The 18,208-nt window shown below is 42.3% G+C and overlaps 3 protein-coding genes across 4 annotated transcripts in view; 1 reads left to right on the forward strand and 2 right to left on the reverse strand.

The window, feature by feature from the left end:
- Positions 1–996: 996 nt before the first annotated feature.
- On the forward strand, positions 997–2,866 carry LOC123742703 (C-type lectin domain family 14 member A). Its single transcript, XM_045717666.2, has one exon. It carries the CDS (start codon positions 1,145–1,147, stop codon positions 2,396–2,398), a length of 1,254 nt encoding a protein of 417 aa, XP_045573622.1. The 5' UTR covers positions 997–1,144; the 3' UTR covers positions 2,399–2,866.
- A 761-nt stretch (positions 2,867–3,627) lies between these two features.
- On the reverse strand, positions 3,628–4,987 carry sstr1a (somatostatin receptor 1a). The gene has a single exon (XM_014194577.3). It carries the CDS (start codon positions 4,865–4,867, stop codon positions 3,761–3,763), a length of 1,107 nt encoding a protein of 368 aa, XP_014050052.1. The 5' UTR covers positions 4,868–4,987; the 3' UTR covers positions 3,628–3,760.
- A 4,616-nt stretch (positions 4,988–9,603) lies between these two features.
- Positions 9,604–18,208, reverse strand: part of ttc6 (tetratricopeptide repeat domain 6) — a 29,947-nt gene continuing 21,342 nt past the window's right edge. For both annotated transcript variants that reach the window (XM_014194592.3, XM_014194585.3), the window contains exons 28-32: positions 17,194–17,404; positions 15,125–15,277; positions 12,695–12,868; positions 12,248–12,473; positions 9,604–9,951 (exon numbers count right to left, since the gene is read on the reverse strand). In XM_014194592.3, coding sequence (XP_014050067.3) covers positions 9,818–9,951; positions 12,248–12,473; positions 12,695–12,868; positions 15,125–15,277; positions 17,194–17,404 — 898 coding nt within the window. In that variant the 3' untranslated portion in view covers positions 9,604–9,817. The remainder of the gene's footprint in view (positions 9,952–12,247; positions 12,474–12,694; positions 12,869–15,124; positions 15,278–17,193; positions 17,405–18,208) is intronic.

Here is an 18,208-nt window from a genome sequence, read left to right on the forward strand (position 1 = left end):
TAAAGTCTGTGGTACAAGACAGGGTTGTTTCTTTTTTTGGTCTTAAATTGAAGGTATTAAACCATTTTGTGGTAACAACAATTAGATTAAGGAGTTCCCATACATTTTTACAGTAAGTAGCCAAATGGAAGAGTGACTTCACTCGATTGTTCTCACTCTCTGATGGCTTTTGGGGTGACTTCTTTTCCTGTCACTAATAATTACATTTCCTCTGGTTCCCCAGCCCCTCCCGTATTGGTGTCCCTCTGACTGCTCCTGTCTGAGTAGTGCTGTGGACAAAGCCCTCTCATATTTGGGTTGTGCTACAGTGAGGCCCTCAATCTCAGCCTCTCTTCCTGCCATTCTCTGGCACTTCCCCCAGGAAGCATCTGCTTATTTCTGACAATGAAACTCTGCAGCATAACCTAAATAATAGTCATTTACTTAGGGAACATGGAACAATCTGTGTATCCCAAGTGGGGGACCCCCTGAATGCCTCACAAAGTGTAGTTGTTATTCAATGACACCATTCTGAGTTTCCTGTTTCAGGGTTGATAAAAACCAAACCACACGAGGGGTCTATTCCCTGAGGGAATTAATCATACAAAGTCCGCTTTTTATCATCACATCCTGATACCAGGACAGTTCATCAGCAGGCTGGCATATCCTCTCACAAGTTCTGTTTTTCCAGTTGGATGTGTGCACCTCTCTGGTTCTCTTTTCTGTGAAGTAAAACTTCCTGCAGCTCCGACAAAACAAAAGTGAAGCTGGCCTGGTGATCTCATAAATATTATCAAAGAATCAAAGGATGTCAGTTACTGGAGTTAGGCTGATAGCACCTGGACTACATTAGTGTATTTTTCTCACAACTCACTCAGGCATTGGACCTTAGGCTACTGTGTACTTTAATGAATAGGTAATTAGATTCTAAGTTGCTATTGTTTGGCTGTGCCACCACCCTCTCCGCAGAGGAAGTGGATGGCTGTATCAAGTCTAAGCACACTTCCTGTGCTTCTTGTCTTGGGAGGACCTATTAGGGGGAGCTAAGAAAGCAGCAGCAAAATGAGCATTGTCAGCCAGTCCATTACAGGAGCGGCTAGCAGGAGGACCATTGTCAGCCAGTCCATTACAGGAGCGGCTAGCAGGAGGACCATTGTCAGTCTGAATGAGAACCACTACCGTCAGATCGATGGTGCAAGCAGGGAGAATGGAGTACTATTGGATATGCCTGTGGAGTGTCTTGGGGGTAGGTTTGTGTGTTCCTGTTGCTAAACCCTATTACCTTCATCATTATCCTCTCAACTTTGACAAAGCTTCAGAAGCCTGTCAGCCTGGCAGTTTCCTAACTAAAGTGGCCAGTATGGAGGAAGCCTTGAAGATTTTGAAAGTAATCTCGGACATACCATCCAAAGAACGTACATTTCAGTTCTGGGTGGGCTTGATGAAAGGAAAGGGGTCTTGCGTGAAACATGACGCACCTCTGAATGGTTTCAAGTGGACGGTGGATAACAGCAGCGACACAGAACTGGATCAGTGGAAGTATTTGCCCGAACCAACCTGCACGGGTATATACTGTGTATTTCTCTCTGGTGAGTTTAATGGAACTGAGATTGTGAACTGGGGGTTTGTTTCCAGTACCTGTAAGACAGAGCATCCATTCATTTGTAAACAACGTAATGGAGAGGTACCTATCATGAAGCAGTGTCCTACCCTACACATACCAGAGGCCCGATTACTCACGCCAGACCCAAAGGATCCTCATAAACTGATTCTGGATTGTGGGTTTGGGAAAATGTTTGAACTGACTTGCTCTGCAACGACTCTAACATGGGAACGTGATGATGGATCGGATATACGTGGAATTTGTGCTCCATGCAAAGCAGGTTATATGACAGATGGGTCTGGAAACTGTGTGGACATTGACGAATGCAGAGATCGGCCCTGTAAAGACCAGTGTGTCAACACTGAGGGTTCTTTCCTCTGTAAATGCTATGATAAAAATGGAAATCTTCAAGATGAGGGCTCAATGGCATGCAACGAACTACCAGCAGCTACCATTGCTCCTGAAGGTGTTGACAACGATTTGGTCCAAGACTATATCCCAACTTCCAAGCCAGCAATTCGGGAGAGGCCTTTTTTTGCCTCTTTGCCAGACCAACACACTCCAACTTCCCCTACAGATGACATTGAGACAGTGGACAAGAGTGGAGACCAAGCTTACATTTTCATACCTGTGCTGATAGCAGTGATGGCCTTGGTCATTCTGTTAGTCGTGGTGTTATCTATTGTTAAGTGCTGCCTCAGGAGGCGCTCACAGAAACTGGCCATGAAAAATGCAGAGAAAATGGCAATGAAGAGGGCGGAGTCCTCCAAGGAAAAATACTCCCTGGAAAACGCGAATGAGAAGGAGGCAACTTAAGCTGCAGGAGTGTGAACGGAGGCCACAGCTAAGAGTCAGACAACCTGAAGGTTTTAACTGACAATGTATAAGATCTCTCATCACTTCCTTACTTCAATAAGCACTGGAATAAAATGTTTTTATAGAAAGGATTTTTATCTGCAGTAGGTCACTGTACAGGCTTTGGTTATTATTTTATTTTGAGGATTTGTATATGGGCTGAGGGCTCACATTTCTTCATAATATTTGCTAGGGCTTTATGTTGCATTTACTTATTTTATTGCTGTACTGTATATATGTGGTTTGTATATAAGTCATTGTGTAACATATGAAGATGATTTTGATGCTTCAGTATTTTGGAAGTTTCCAGTCCGATATAAAGGATCATAGCCTCTGCCCATGGTGTAAAATGTTCAGCCCATAAACCTAGTTCTGTCTCATTTCAAAAGAAAGACGTCTTGTCAATAAATCAACTGTTTTTAAAAGCAATAGATTGTATTATCATTGAAAATAAAGGATGAATAAATTCTGAGCAAACAGACATTGTGGGCAGGTTTACCCACTGGGCAAAAACTGGTTGAATCAACGTTGTTTCCATAAAAACATTTTTTGGGTTTAAATCAAAGTGACGACATTGAATCAACGTGGAAAACTGATTGGATTTGAACAAAAGTAATCAATGTAAGGGAATTTCGTGTCGTATTATTACAAATCTAATGACATTTTTGGTTGATTGCACGTTTCATTCAGCAACTAATTGAAAACTAGACGTTGAACTGACGTCCGTACCCAGTGGCTATCTTCTACAAAAAACGGAGTAAATCTGCACCAAAGATAAGAGGACAGCGGATACGAGATAGCTGGGCTGCTCTTTCCGGACCAGGATGTGGTTGTTTTGCTAAGGTGAACAAGTGTTCATGTTGCTCTCTGCCTGAGAGATTTAAAAGCGAAGATCACTGATGCTGTTTTAACTTGAATTTGCGCAATTAATAATTCATCAATGGAGACTGAGTATGAATCTGAACTTAAACTGCACATCTTGGTTTACTCTCCAAGATATCTGCAACAGATTAATCATAAGCAGCACTGTTTAACACTTTTTTTGTATGTGCTCACACAGTGGAAATAATATCACTCCGGAAGCCTCTAGTAGTGCCCGTCGGGTTTCAGCTCTGTAGGCGACTATTACGCACAGTGCCACCTGAACCCACATTGTAATAATACGAACAATAATAAGACATTTGGATTATTTAACATTTTAATTGCGTTCAAATAGTTGCAAGTAAACAACATGAATACATATCGAAGTAACCGCCTAGTAATGAGCGAAACAATCAGTGGTCACATTTAGGATTTTGTTCCTTTCATCATGTCCATACGCTGCTACAGTGTCGTTGTCCTAGAAGTACATGTTCCATTTCTATACGTGCTATCACATTCGATATTGTCCGGTTGAAATTCATCCACACTGTAACCACGACTTTTCAGAGCCGTGGCATAGTAATCTATGGGTTCTTCCGTTGCATTGTCCATCCAGCGCAGGCACAAAATTCTTTGGAACGAACGTTTGAAATTGTCTGATAAAAATCCGTACAGTATAGGGTTGGCGCAGCTATTTGCGTATCCCAGAATCACTGCGAGTTGCATGAGTGTTGCGTTATGGTGCTCCACAAAGACATTGACGAGCTGCACAATGTGAAAGGGCATCCAACAGATGACAAACACGGTCACCACCATCATCACCATCAGAGTGATCTTTCTCTCCGACTTCTTACGCTGCTGCCAACCTGCCTTCAGTGCCACCACTCTCATCTTGGCGATGATGAGGATGTAACACATACAGATAGCAATGACTGGGAACAGAAAGCCCATGAGAAAGGCATAGACCACAAACACAGCCATCCACTGGTTAACTGGCTTTGGCATCTGAATGTTGCACGCGACCGAACCGTCCAAGTTCGGAACGGTCGTGGAAAATATAATAATGGGCAAAATGACCAGGATAGAAAACATCCAAACCCCAAAGTTGACTATTTTAGCTATTGTGGGTCTCCGGTACCGGGAGGCTTTGATGGGGTGCACAACCGCAATATATCGGTCTATGCTAAGTACAGTTAAGCAGTAAATACTCGTAAACATATTAATAGCATCAACACTTAGAACAAGGCGGCAGAGAAGGGAGCCGAAAGGCCAGTGATGAAGGAGTGAAGATGTCACCAAGAAAGGGACACTCAGCATAAGTAACTCGTCCGCTATGGCCAGATTCAGAATGTAAATATTTGTTGCAGTTTTCATTTTGGCATATCTGAAAATGACATAGATAACCATAGAGTTCCCGCACAGTCCGACCAAACAGACAACCGAGTAAATGAAGGAGATAAGGATAGCGCTGCCTTGAGACTCGCTGTACGTTTCGTTCCCAGACGAGTTGTTCATTAGGAAAAAACCGTCCTCCAGGGTTAGATTCCTGAAAGAGCTGTTGGGGAGCATTTTGGCTGTGTTTTTCCAGAAGAATCCTCAAAAAAGTAGGCCTATGTCTTCTGTTAAATAATACATTTCAATCAGTGCGACTATCCAGGGAACCCATCTCCTCATGGGAGTTGCTCTGTGCTGTGGCGCGCTGTTGTTTCAGGACCATGGATAGCTACCGATGATCTAGTCATTTCAGAGACGCAACGTCAGACGTTGTAAAATGACGTTGTGTTGGGGTCATAGCCTAGGTCCTAATCGATATAAACCACTATAACCTAGAATAGGAATCTGTCATCGAGCGTCATAACACCCACATTCAATTTCATTAATTCAATTGCATAAATTGTGGACTGACATACAGTGCCTTCAGAAAGTATTCACACCCCTTGACTTTTTTCACATTGTGTTACAACCTGAATTTAAAATGGATTAAATGTATTATTTTTTTTGGTCACTGACCTACACACAATACCCAATAACGTCAAAGTGGAATTGCATGTATGTTTTTAGAAATTAATAAAAAATGAAAAGCTGAAATGTCTAGAGTCAATAAGTATTCAACCTCTTTGTTATGGCAAGCCTAAATAAGGCTAGAGCTTGAAGAATTTTGAAAAGAATAATGGGCAAATGCTGCACAATCCAGGTGTGCAAAGCTCTTAGAGACTTACCCAGCGAGACTCACAGCTGTAATCACTGCCAAAGGTCTTTTCACTTTGTCCTTATGGAGTATTGTGTGTAGACGGGTGAGAAAAAAATTGCTTTAATACATTTTTAGCTCAGGCTTTAACACAACAAAATGTGGAATAAGTCAAGGGGTATGAATACATTCTGAAGGCACTGTATATTGTGATATTTAACAAAAGCGATGTGTCATCTTCCTTGGGATTTTCATCTAAAAAATTTGAATCAAAAAGAATACCTGGCAAGTGTAGGCTACAGAGGACAAAGATAACGTCTTCATTTTGAAATAGGTGGGCTGTCATCCCAACTGTAACTGAATTATTACAGATGACCAAATCACAAAGAATATCCACATCACAGGTGAGCGTCATATCATTCATTTATGATGAATGAAGAAAATCAATCAAAGTGCGTCATACTCAGATCACAGTATGTGGTCCTCTGGTACACAAACAGATTAGAGAATCACTGAACATCTAAGTAAGTAAATAGAGTTTCATTAGGAAATGCAATATCTGTGTTGACAAAGTTGGATAACGGAGCAGTTGCTGGCTCTAATGTGACAGCTTGATGTTTAATCTTGCACAACTGACCAAATGTCCAAGAGACATTAGATGCCACCCGCTTTCACCCAACTTGTCATTTAAATCCAATGACATGGTACTAATGGTTGTTGAATTCATGTTAGTTGATAACGCAGTAAAATGTATATTGAACAAAAATATAAACGCAACATGCAACAATTTCTAAGATTTTACTGAGATACAGTTCATATAAGGAAATCAATCAATTGAAATAAATTGATTAGGCCCTAATCTATGGATTTCACATGACTGGGAATACAGATATGCATCTGTTGGTCACATAAAGCTTCTTTTTTTTTTTAAAAGGTAGGGACGTGGATCAGAAAACCAGTCAGTATTTAGTGTGACCACCATTTGCTCTCATGCAGTGAGACACATCTCCTTCGTGAAGAGTTGATCAGGCTGTTGATTGTGGCCTGTGGAATGTTGTCCCACTCCTCTTCAATGGCTGTGCGAAGTTGCAGGATATTGGCGGGAACTAGAACGCGGTGTCGTACACGTCGACCCAGAGCATCCCAAACATGCTCAATGTGTGACATGTCTGGTGAGGATGCAGGCCATGGAAGAACTGGGACATTTTCAGCTTCCAGGAATTGTATACAGATCCTTGTAAAATGGGGCCGTGCATTATCATGCTGAAACATGAGGTGATGGCAGCGGATGAATGGCACAACAGTGGGCCTCAGGATCTTGTCACGGTATCTCTGTGCATTCAAATTGCCATCGATAAAATGTGATAGTGTTAGTTTTTCCGTAGCTTATGCCTGCCCATACCATAACTCCACCGTCACCATGGGGCACTCTGTTCACAACGTTGACATCAGCAAACCGCTCATCCACACACCGCCATACACGTGGTCTGCAGTTGTGAGGCCGGTTGGAAGTACTGCTAAATTCTCTAAAACAACGTTGGAAGAGAATGGTAGAGAAAGTGACATTCAATTCTCTGGCAACAGCTCTGGTGGACATTCCTGCAGTCAGCATGCCAATTGCACGCTCCCTCAAAACTTGAGACATCTGTGGCATTGTGTTGTGTGACAAAACCAACACTTTACATGGATATTTTTGTTCAGTGTAAATCAAAACTAGACGTTAAACTGACGTCAGTGCCCAGTGGGCAGTAAACAGAGTAAATTGCACAAAACATGCAGCGTTTTTATGAGCAATAACTAACAAGGTTTAGATTTCCTCAGCTCAAGACAGTATTTGAATGAATTGTGTAATTGTAAGAGCTCAATATGGAAGTAAAAGAAACATGTTCCATTAGAATGCAACAAACAATGTTGGATTGGAAAACAAAAGAATCTCCTCTTTAAGAAACACAATCCATTCAGTTGGGTCAGCCATATCATTTTTGCTAGCACTGTTTTCAGAGAAAGACTGCATGATTGCCCTTGAAATGCAACAAGCGGCATACACACACACACACACACACACACACACACACACACACACACACACACACACACACACACACACACACACACACACACACACACACACACACACACACACACACACACACACACACACACACCGTCTCAGTGTGTAAGTGGAACAGATGGTTGTGTTCATACTCCTCTCTCCTTCATTACTCCTCTCTCTCGCTTTCCTCTCACCCCACCCCACCCCCCCCACCCTCCACACCCTCCCTCCCTCCCCCCCCTGGAGGCACGCCAGTTCATTTGGCAGGTGTTTTTTATACTCCACAGGCCTCCTTCTCTTTCCTCTCTCTATATAGCTCCTGTTTTATGGAGACTGACTCAGCCGATTTGGATGGGCAAGAAATAACCCAGGTCCTTAACTGGGAAAGAGCTCCAAAGCCAAGGAAATACTACCTCTGTGTTTGTTTGTTGGGATACTGTGTATGCCGAGACAAAATGGTCTCTCTCTGATTCAATCACTGGCACTGCAAGCAGTTAATAACCTCTCAGGGGAATTCATGAAGGGAGATATTGAACTTGGCACAAAGCAATTCAAACAACCTCAAAAACGTGATTTTCCTGTGTTTTATATATACTGTATTTCCACACTGTGAAATTGTGAAAATTATGATAATACCCTTTTAGTGTAAAAGCTGTTTGAAAAGAACGCCTTTTCAGGGTGTTTTGCATGGGTGGAGTTTTGGCCTGCCTGGCGACATCACCAGTATAAGTTAATAGACCATTAACAAAGAGAGTTTCAAACCTCTGGATAATGGAATTTATAGGTTTAAGGTTTTGACTAAATGATTCCACCCTGAAAATGTATAACTGAGTGATTATAAGATTAATTCCCTAATGTGTGTGCATAGGACAAGTGAAGACTTTACTATTTAGCAATGTAAGTGAGACATTTAAGGAGAAGAGTAACTGTCGACAGACAAGTTGTGACAGGTAACTGTGAAACTGATAACAGGAAGAAGGTCTCCCCACCCAGGGAGGGGAGAAACAGCTAGGCTTGCAGTAGATTATGAAACATATTGAAGCAATGTATTTGTTGGAAAATTCTTGTAAGTAGCATTGACAGTGTTAGAGAAGAGGAGGGGCATTTATAAGGGGCCTGGTATGACCAAATGTGAGGTATAAAAGACTATGTGCATAGTATGATTTTCAGAACGTTCTCTGAATACATTTTTGACCTATTGCAGACTGGGACTTTGTCTAATTCTTCATTAACCAGGGATTTACAACCCCTGGGAATTATTCAAAGCTTAAGTGATAGTTGAGTTCACAACATTGGGATAAAAATTCTCGTGACACCTCTCTGCCAATAACAGCTAGTTTTCAGGTTACATATGTAACAGAGTTAAAAATGTGCCGGAAGCTCACTTCACAGCCTGCTTGAAATGTTGCTGAATCAGGAATCCAATTGGTACCTTTTGTATAGCTCAAACAGTTGGTACGTTGTCAAGGAGGACGTTCACGTGTGTTTGCGAGAAGAGGATCACTGGTTGGAGCACGGTATGGGGACAGGAACAGTGGAGCAACATATACCGTGAGCTGCAAACTGATGTCGGTTTCACTAGTGCCGTAACCCGGATTGTGTGTGACTAACGTACCAACGGACATACAAACAGATGGAGACAGATCCATAGTGGTCCAACCCCCCCCCTCCCCCCATTTCATTGTGGGGGACAATTAAAGACGCATTATAAAGGTTTTGTGACACCAATCACAGTAAGATACTTAAAGATGCTTTTTAAAGGTTTTATATTATCTCAGTCAGTAGTAGTGCTCACGAGTCAAAACGGGTCCCTGAAAATTGTGCACAATTGTGTAGAACGTCATCAATTGCATATGATATGTTACGTCCTGATTATTATTATGTTTTTTTTTTAAATAAGTCAAATTCCAATTCACACAATACGTTACAAATTTCAACGTGCTAAAGATCCCGTTCAATCTCTTTAATTGCTACCCAGAAACAATTTGATATTAAGATAAAAACGTCCGTATTGGACCTGTAAGACAGGATTGCACATTAAAGATTACTCATAAAACACTCACGTGAATGTCATGGAAGTTTTATGAAACATATAACAACAAATATAACAAATATTGAAGATTCTGATGCACAATATATCACAAAGTATACATTTTGATGAACAGTATATATTTCCTCAGTCAACCATACCTATGACCGGTAGGTCTGAACCTGTCACGTTGAGTAGCATCATAAGGAGACAGACGGTATGGTATCGCTAATATGGGGTTGGCTCATCTCAGCCCTCCAGTGCCTCTTGGAGTTCCACTGCTGTTCTATAGTCCTGCATCGCTTGGTCAGTCTTGCCCAGGTGGCCTCTGACATCAGCACGGAGCTTGTAGACCAGGGCATCGTTGGGCTGGAGGACAAGAGCTAGGGAATACACATACTTTAAGACCAACACCAGAAAGTTTGAGGCTGTCTATTTATAGCTAGCTATACTATTTCAAGTCATGACACATGAATTCTCCACTTCTCCACGTACACCTTATGAATCGAACGGTCTTAGTCTCAGCTAAAACAACTAATCAAATTAAGATTTGATTCAGTTCCATGCAATTACTCTTTTAACAATACATTCAAGTCTGCTACAACACCTAAAAAAATTCATTCATTCATTGAATCAGTGGAACTGAACTAATTTAACTGATTTTCTCTAAATCATAAGCACAACAGAGTTGGTTCCATGAACACCCACAATGATTCCATTTGTTGGATGAATCCTCATGCTCATTCTGTCCTGCTGAAAATCTATTATTATAGGTTTGTATCATCACCATGGAAACTCAAGCTGCCTCTTGTCTCATGAAAAAATAAGTGGCCTTCTTCTTGGTCTTGGTGTAGTCTGTCTGCCAGTGAGGGGTGTCACTGCACTGTGCCGCTGTCCTTTGCTTTGTTTAATTGGTCTTTTTTATTTCCAACTATTGGCCAGTTATTTTGACACCCAAAACAAAAAGAAAGAAGGTTTTCAGACCAAGTCTTTGCCTGTCTCTCGGAGTAACGGCAGCAGGGGGACGTAATCTGTAGACTAGTCTTCAGAGACGGTGGTGCATATTGTGAGAGAGTGAGTGATTGAGAGAGAAAGAGAATATGCCTTGTCTGTACAGAGGTAAGATGGTATGCTAGCCTGTGCCTAAAATTGACTTTACAGTTTGTAACACCAGACATGACAATGTTGTCCTATATACAATACAAGTGTGCAATAATGGTACCAGAGAAGAGTCCCATCAGCAGTGTGTAATAATGGTACCAGAAAGAGTCCCCATCAGCAGTGTGTAATAATGGTACCAGAAAGAGTCCCATCAGCAGTGTGTAATAATGGTACCAGAAAGAGTCCCATCAGCAGTGTGTAATAATGGTACCAGAAAGAGTCCCATCAGCAGTGTGTAATAATGGTACCAGAAAGAGTCCCATCAGCAGTGTGTACAATATAACAGCCCTGCTGACTGGTGCTGAGTGATTCGTGCTTTTTGAGGTCGGTTCGGTTTCGGTTCGGTTTCGGTTCGATTATAAAATGTAAAAAAGTAGACATAACATTTTTTTAGACATTAAATGCACTATGCATTATGTGGGTTGAATGATGTAACAACACAGAATACAATGAATTAAAGTCCCATGGTGGTAGTGACTGCCCATTACTACATTTATTCACATTACTTTCATAAAATAGTTGTTTTATTTGAGGACTTTATTTAACTCCAAGTCATCATCTCATATAGAGCTGTTGTCTAACAGAAACACAATTTTAGTACTTCTTCAAAGTAAATAAGGCATACTTTTATGACTGCCGAATACCAACTATCAATCACTTAGATCATGTATTTTCAGACTCGCAAAGCAATTGCTTTCTCTACCCTCTCGATCACGAGTTCTCTCTTCTCTCAGTCTCCGTGTCTTCTCCGCACAGACCAGACATGTTTAAGTGGCCGCGCAATGGATTATGGTAATTGTAGTTAATTACTACGTTTTCCGTGCTAAACTATGTATAATATTGGCCTGTTGGAAACTACAGCATCACACAGTTCAGGCTTGATCTGATTTATCTCTACAGAAACTGCACATCAAGCTCACAGAAAAAAAAACGAACTAAATGGAATTCAAATAACTGAAACGACGTCGGTCAATTAGTTGTATAAAAAAAAACGGAAAATAACCCGACATTTCGGTTAATCGCTCCGCACTACCGCTGACAGAACAACAGAGATGCTGTCCTAGCCCCCTGCCGGGTCCCACGTTCATCACCCAGGGGAAATGAAAACCCTATCATTGTCCACACTTACTGAATCTTATCTGGGAATCACAAGTCAATACAGAAATAAAACGTATAGGCTCAGTTGTCTGTAGCATGGTACCTGCAATGGTTGTAGGTTTGATTCATTACCACATAGCCTGCAACACAACGCAATACAACAACACAATGCACTGAATCAAATATCCTCGAGACAGACTGATTTAAACACATTAAGTGCTTAATACAACAACAAAATGACACTACAGTAAGATTCAACCATCTGACCTCGGAATGTGTTACAAGTCTCTGTACAATACCTAGCACACATTGGACTGAGAAACTCTATCCAGCAGGAAACACATTGACACACACAAGGGCAGCCATCCAGGAACAAAAGACTGAGTGGTAAAAGGCTGTTGATTGCTGCTCACTGCTCACCTTGACTGAGGTCCTTCTCTGCATTCCTGTACTGGCGCAGGCAGTTGTAGAGATTGGCTCGGTTGAAGAACACATGTGAGGAATAAGGGTTGAGTCTCAGGGCCTCAGAGAAGTCCTGGAGGGCCTCTGGAACCTTCCTCAGCAGAGCCCTGGTGATGGCCCGGTTCAGCACCGCAGACTCATCTGCTGGGTCCAGCTCAAACGCTCGGCTGTAGTACTCACAGGCCTGGAGGATCACCAGCCAGGAGCACACAGAACCACCGTCATGCAGGAGCACACAGGAAGGAGAAGAGCGACGAGAGTGTATGCATACAGTGAGACCCATCCAATAGGACGTGAATGACCCTTAAGTGTAAAACAGTTCACCACTCAGTGAATTTGAACTAGGTTTTACACTTGACACTGACAGTACATCAGAATAAAATCCATTAGAGTGAAATATTGTACCTGTTCAAACTGCCTGTTGTAGAAGTAGAGGTTAGCAGCGTTGAAGAAGGCCAGGGCGTACTTGGTGTTGAGTGAGATGGCTCTCTGGTAGTCTTTCATGGCATTGGTTTTGTCCCCCATGAACTGGTTTATCACCCCTCGGTTAGTCAGCAGCTGATCTGACACAGGATGGTGCTACAGAAAGGCCAGGCCAGGGTCACAGTTAATAACACTGTGAATACAATTGAAGTCGGAAGTTTACATATACTTAGGTTGGAGTCATTAAAACTCATTTTACAACCACTCCACACATTTTTTGTTAACAAACTATAGTTTTGGCAAGTCGGTAAGGACATCTACTTTGTGCATGACACAAGTAATTTTTTCAACAATTGTTTACAGACAGATTGTTTCACTTATAATTCACTATATCACAATTCCAGTGGGTCAGAAGTTTACATGCACTAAGTTGACTGTGCCTTTAAACAGCTTGGAAAATTCCAGAAAATGATGTCATGGCTTTAGAAGCTTCTGATAGGTTCATTGACATCATTTGAGTCAATTGGAGGTGTACCTGTGGATGTATTTCAAGGCCTACCTTCAAACTCAGTGCCTCTTTGCTTGACATCATGGGAAAATCAAAAGAAAAACCTCAGAAACAAAATTGTAGTCCTCCACAAGTCTGGTTCATCCTTGGGAGAAATGTTCAAACGCCTGAAGGTACCACATTCATGTGTACAAACAATAGTACGCAAGTATAAACACCATGGGACCAGGCAACCGTCATACCACTCAGGAAGGAGACACATTCTGTCTCCTAGAGATGAACGTACTTTGGTGCAAAAAGTGCAAATCAATCCCAGAACAACAGCAAAGGGCCTTGTGAAGATGCTGGAGGAAACAGGTACAAAAGCATCTATATCCACAGTAAAACGAGTCCTATATCGACATAACCTGAAAGGCCGCTCAGCAAAGAAGAAGTCACTGCTCCAAAACCGCCATAAAAAAGCCAGACTACGGTTTACAACTGCACATGGGGACAAAGATCGTACTTTTTGGAGAAATGTCCTCTGGTCTGATGAAACAAAAATAGAACTGTTAGGCCATAATGACCATTGTTATGTTTGAGGAAAAAGGGGGATGCTTGCAAGCCGAAGAACACCATTCCAACCGTGAAGCACGGGGGTGGCAGCATCATGTTGTGGGGGTGCTTTGCTGCAGGAGGGACTGGTGCACTTCACATAATAGATGACATCATCAGGCAGGAAAATTATGTGGATATATTGAAGCAACATCTCAAGACATTAGTCAGGAAGTTAATGCTTGGTCGCAAATGGGTCTTCCAAATGGACAATGACCCCAAGCATACTTCCAAAGTTGTGACAAAATGCCTTAAGGACAACAAAGTCAAGGTATTGAAGTGGCCATCACAAAGCCCTGACCTCAAACCCATAGAAAATGTGTAGGCAGAACTGAAAAAGCATGTGCGAGCAAGGAGGCCTACAAACATGACTCAGTTACACCAGCTCTGTCAGGAGGAATGGGCCAAAATTCACCCAACTTGTTGTGGGAAGCTTGTGGAAGGCTACCCGAAACGTTTGACCCAAGTTAAACAATTTAAAGGCAATGCTACCAAATACTAATTGAGTCTATGTAAACTGCTGACCCACTGGGAATGTGATGAAAGAAATAAAAGCTGAAATAAATCATTCTCTCTACTATTATTCTGGCATTTCACATTCTTAAAATAAAGTGGTGATGCCTAACTGACCTAAGACAGGGAATTGTTACTAGGATTAAATGTCAGGAATTGTGAAAAACTGAGTTTAAATGTATTTGGCTAAGGTGTATGTAAACTTCAACTGTATATAGCAACAATATAACATCTCCAAGTTATTATTATAAGGCATAACCAACGCATCATCAAGCTTGGATTACTATAATCAGCTGCGTAGTGCTATGGCAAAAAAGAAAACGTGCGTCCAGTAAGGGCCCCAGGACCGAGTTTGGGAAACCCTGCTATAAGGGATGAAACACTGAATACAGCAACACTGGCAGTCTTACTCCAACAACCTGCATTCTATCTCCTGATTGACCGGAAACAAAACACCAACCACATAGCTATAATACATCATGTCCAAGTAATTTTCTGAAACGCTGAATATGGCAGTACACACCGGCAGTATGTCTTCCCTCAGTGTACTCAACAGCTTGCATTTTATAAACATGGACTAAACACGCTCTCCTGACTGAGTGGAGGACATTCAGCCAATTATCTCTCTTCACAGTGGCCATCCATTACTGAAACAGGAAACTGCAATTCCCCACAGGATCCACATTACATACCAGGTCCAAACAATCACAGAAAAATGTGACTTTTATCTCATTGCTAACCAGCCTGCGTAGAACTAACATCAATGGGTTTGATGCTGTATGTAGCCAATGTGGTACCTTCAAAGCCATGTTAATGTCTTGGAAAGCAGCATAGGTGTTTCCCATCTGCAGGTTGATGACAGCTCTCCCCTCAAATGCCTTCCAGCATTTGGAGTCAATCTCTGCTGCCACTGTGAACTGGTTCCAGGCTCTTTGGAAGCAACCGAAAACCTGGAGAAGCAGACGGACAGATTGGAGTTATGTACCAAATTTGAAATTGCCAACTGCTAAAGCATGAATTTAAACAGTGAAAATGAATTTACGTTTAACAAAATGCTGGGATTGGTTTGCTAGTTTTAAACAATGGCAGTTAAACAAAACGACATGTTGACAGCTGTCTTCTTATTAAAAAAATTATAGAAAGTTGCCTGTTTTCTTTTTTGCCGAAATGCGGCAAATGCAAATCTTAGCAACACGATTGGAGTGAGTACAAGAATAGATATTGGTCACAAAATGGAGACACAAGAAGGCTATTTTATGCACATAAGTATGTCTGACCAGGTTGAATTGATGTAAATCCACCCCCTCTTCATCCTATCATGAATAACGCAACAAGAGCCAGAAGTGGTCTGCTCTTCAACACTCAGCAATATGGCAATTAACATGAATTCATTTACAATGTACAGTAAATGTATAATACGTGAGGGTACACGCATTACACAATACACTTGGCTTTTAAGGACTATTCACATTGACAAAAATAATGTCAATTACCTACTGCTCTCCAAGTAGATTCTACTTTGAATAATATGTCTGCAGAGCTGTGTATACCCATGTGACAAGTTCAGGTTCAGGGTTAGGGTTGTGTTTGAGGCTAAGGTTAGGGTTGAACCGGGATGTGGACATGAAGCTATGGTTACAGTTAGGGTTGAGGCTAAGGTTAGGGTTGAACCGGGATGTGGACATGAAGCTATGGTTACAGTTAGGGTTGAGGTTAAGGTTAGGGTTGAACCAGGATGTGGACATGAAGCTATGGTTACAGGTAGGGTTGAGGCTAAGGTTAGGGTTGAACCGGGATGTGGACATGAAGCTATGGTTACAGGTAGGGTTGAGGTTAAGGTTAGGGTTGAACCGGGATGTGGACATGAAGCTATGGTTACAGTTAGGGTTGAGGTTAAGGTTAGGGTTGAACCGGGATGTGGACATGAAGCTATGGTTACAGTTAGGGTTGAGGTTAAGGTTAGGGTTGAACCAGGATGTGGACATGAAGCTATGGTTACAGTTAGGGTTGAGGTTAAGGTTAGGGTTGAACCGGGATGGGGACATGAAGCTATGGTTACAGGTAGGGTTGAGGTTAAGGTTAGGGTTGAACCAGGATGTGGACATGAAGCTATGGTTACAGTTAGGGTTGAGGTTAAGGTTAGGGTTGAACCGGGATGTGGACATGAAGCTATGGTTACAGTTAGGGTTGAGGTTAAGGTTAGGGTTGAACCGGGATGTGGACATGAAGCTATGGTTACAGTTAGGGTTGAGGTTAAGGTTAGGGTTGAACCGGGATGTGGACATGAAGCTATGGTTACAGTTAGGGTTGAGGTTAAGGTTAGGGTTGAACCGGGATGTGGACATGAAGCTATGGTTACAGTTAGGGTTGAGGTTAAGGTTAGGGTTGAACCGGGATGTGGACATGAAGCTATGGTTACAGTTAGGGTTGAGGTTAAGGTTAGGGTTGAACCGGGATGTGAACATGAAGCTATGGTTACAGTTAGGGTTGAGGTTAAGGTTAGGGTTGAACCGGGATGTGGACATGAAGCTATGGTTACAGTTAGGGTTGAGGTTAAGGTTAGGGTTGAACCGGGATGTGGACATGAAGCTATGGTTACAGGTAGGGTTGAGGTTAAGGTTAGGGTTGAACCGGGATGTGAACATGAAGCTATGGTTACAGTTAGGGTTGAGGTTAAGGTTAGGGTTGAACCGGGATGTGGACATGAAGCTATGGTTACAGTTAGGGTTGAGGTTAGGGTTGGGGTTGAACCGGGATGTGGACATGAAGCTATGGTTAGAGTTAGGTTAGAGTTAGAGTTGAACCAGGATGTGAACGATGGACATGAAGCTAGGGTTAGGGTTTGGGGTCAGGAGGTTAGGGTTACCTGGAAGTTGTAGGCCAGGCAGATGCGTGCGTTGGAGCAGAGGGGGTTGAGGTGCAGGGCGGAAAGGAAGTCCCTCTGAGCGTGTTTGGTAGCCTGGGTGTGCCCGTAGTCCATGTAGGCGTTGCCCCGCCCCACGTAGGCATCTAGGAAGAACGGGCTGATCTGCATGGCCTGGCTGTAGGCTTCTACTGACTCCTGGAGCTGACCCAGCCTAGAGGACACATCCAAGCACGCATGCACGCACACGCACACACACACACAGGTCATAGAGTTCATTATAAGATGTTGTTAAAGCAGTATGCTCTTAAAATCCATTCCCGTACAAAAAACACTTCAGCACCCATTTAACTGGGCTCATTAAAGATCCTGTGAAAAACAGTAATTGTTCAGGCTAGCGGATGAGCAATAACCACTACTCTACTCCACGTCCATTAACACTCTCCAAATGACCACAGTTCCCAAAGGAGTTGGTGCATCCCAGTATAGGTGTTCTGGGTCAACACCATTACCTATAACACCCCCATTCTAAAACATGTCTCATAAGGGGAACGACACTGTCAGGACGGATCACACCTTTCAATACACCATGTCTGAATGACCTCGCTGAGTGCTGCTCCTCTACTCATCTCTTTTTCTCAGAAATTCTCTCTGTTTCTTCTTCTCTCCCCCAACTCTCTGAGAGCCATGTTTTAGCTCGGCGTGAACAACCTGCTTTCAATATGGTTTTGAACATTCCCTCAGCAATATGAAAGATGTTAAAAGGCCCAATGGCATTTCTCTGTGAGAACCTCTCTAAATAGATATTCTGTTTTATTCTTCTATGTTCTGTACACAGGGAGAGTAGAGAGACAGTCTGGATGATTTCTGCTGTTCCCAACACTGGTAGCCTGATTACAACGTGTCCAACAGTAAGATGAGAGAGTGTCTTACACATTCAGTGTGATACAAGGATTTGCCCTGTGGGTCAATGTTGTAACACTACATTGATTTCCCCATCTTCTTCCCACATCATGAC

This window comes from Salmo salar, chromosome 01, assembly GCF_965601325.2.
Source record: "Salmo salar chromosome 01, fSalSal1, whole genome shotgun sequence".
NCBI classification, from domain to species: domain Eukaryota; kingdom Metazoa; phylum Chordata; class Actinopteri; order Salmoniformes; family Salmonidae; genus Salmo; species Salmo salar.

Coding starts and splice junctions, on each gene's coding strand:
- LOC123742703 (XM_045717666.2), top strand. CDS start 1,145: ATGAGAACCACTACCGTCAGATCGATGGTGCAAGCAGGGAGAATGGAG.
- sstr1a (XM_014194577.3), bottom strand. CDS start 4,867: ATGCTCCCCAACAGCTCTTTCAGGAATCTAACCCTGGAGGACGGTTTT.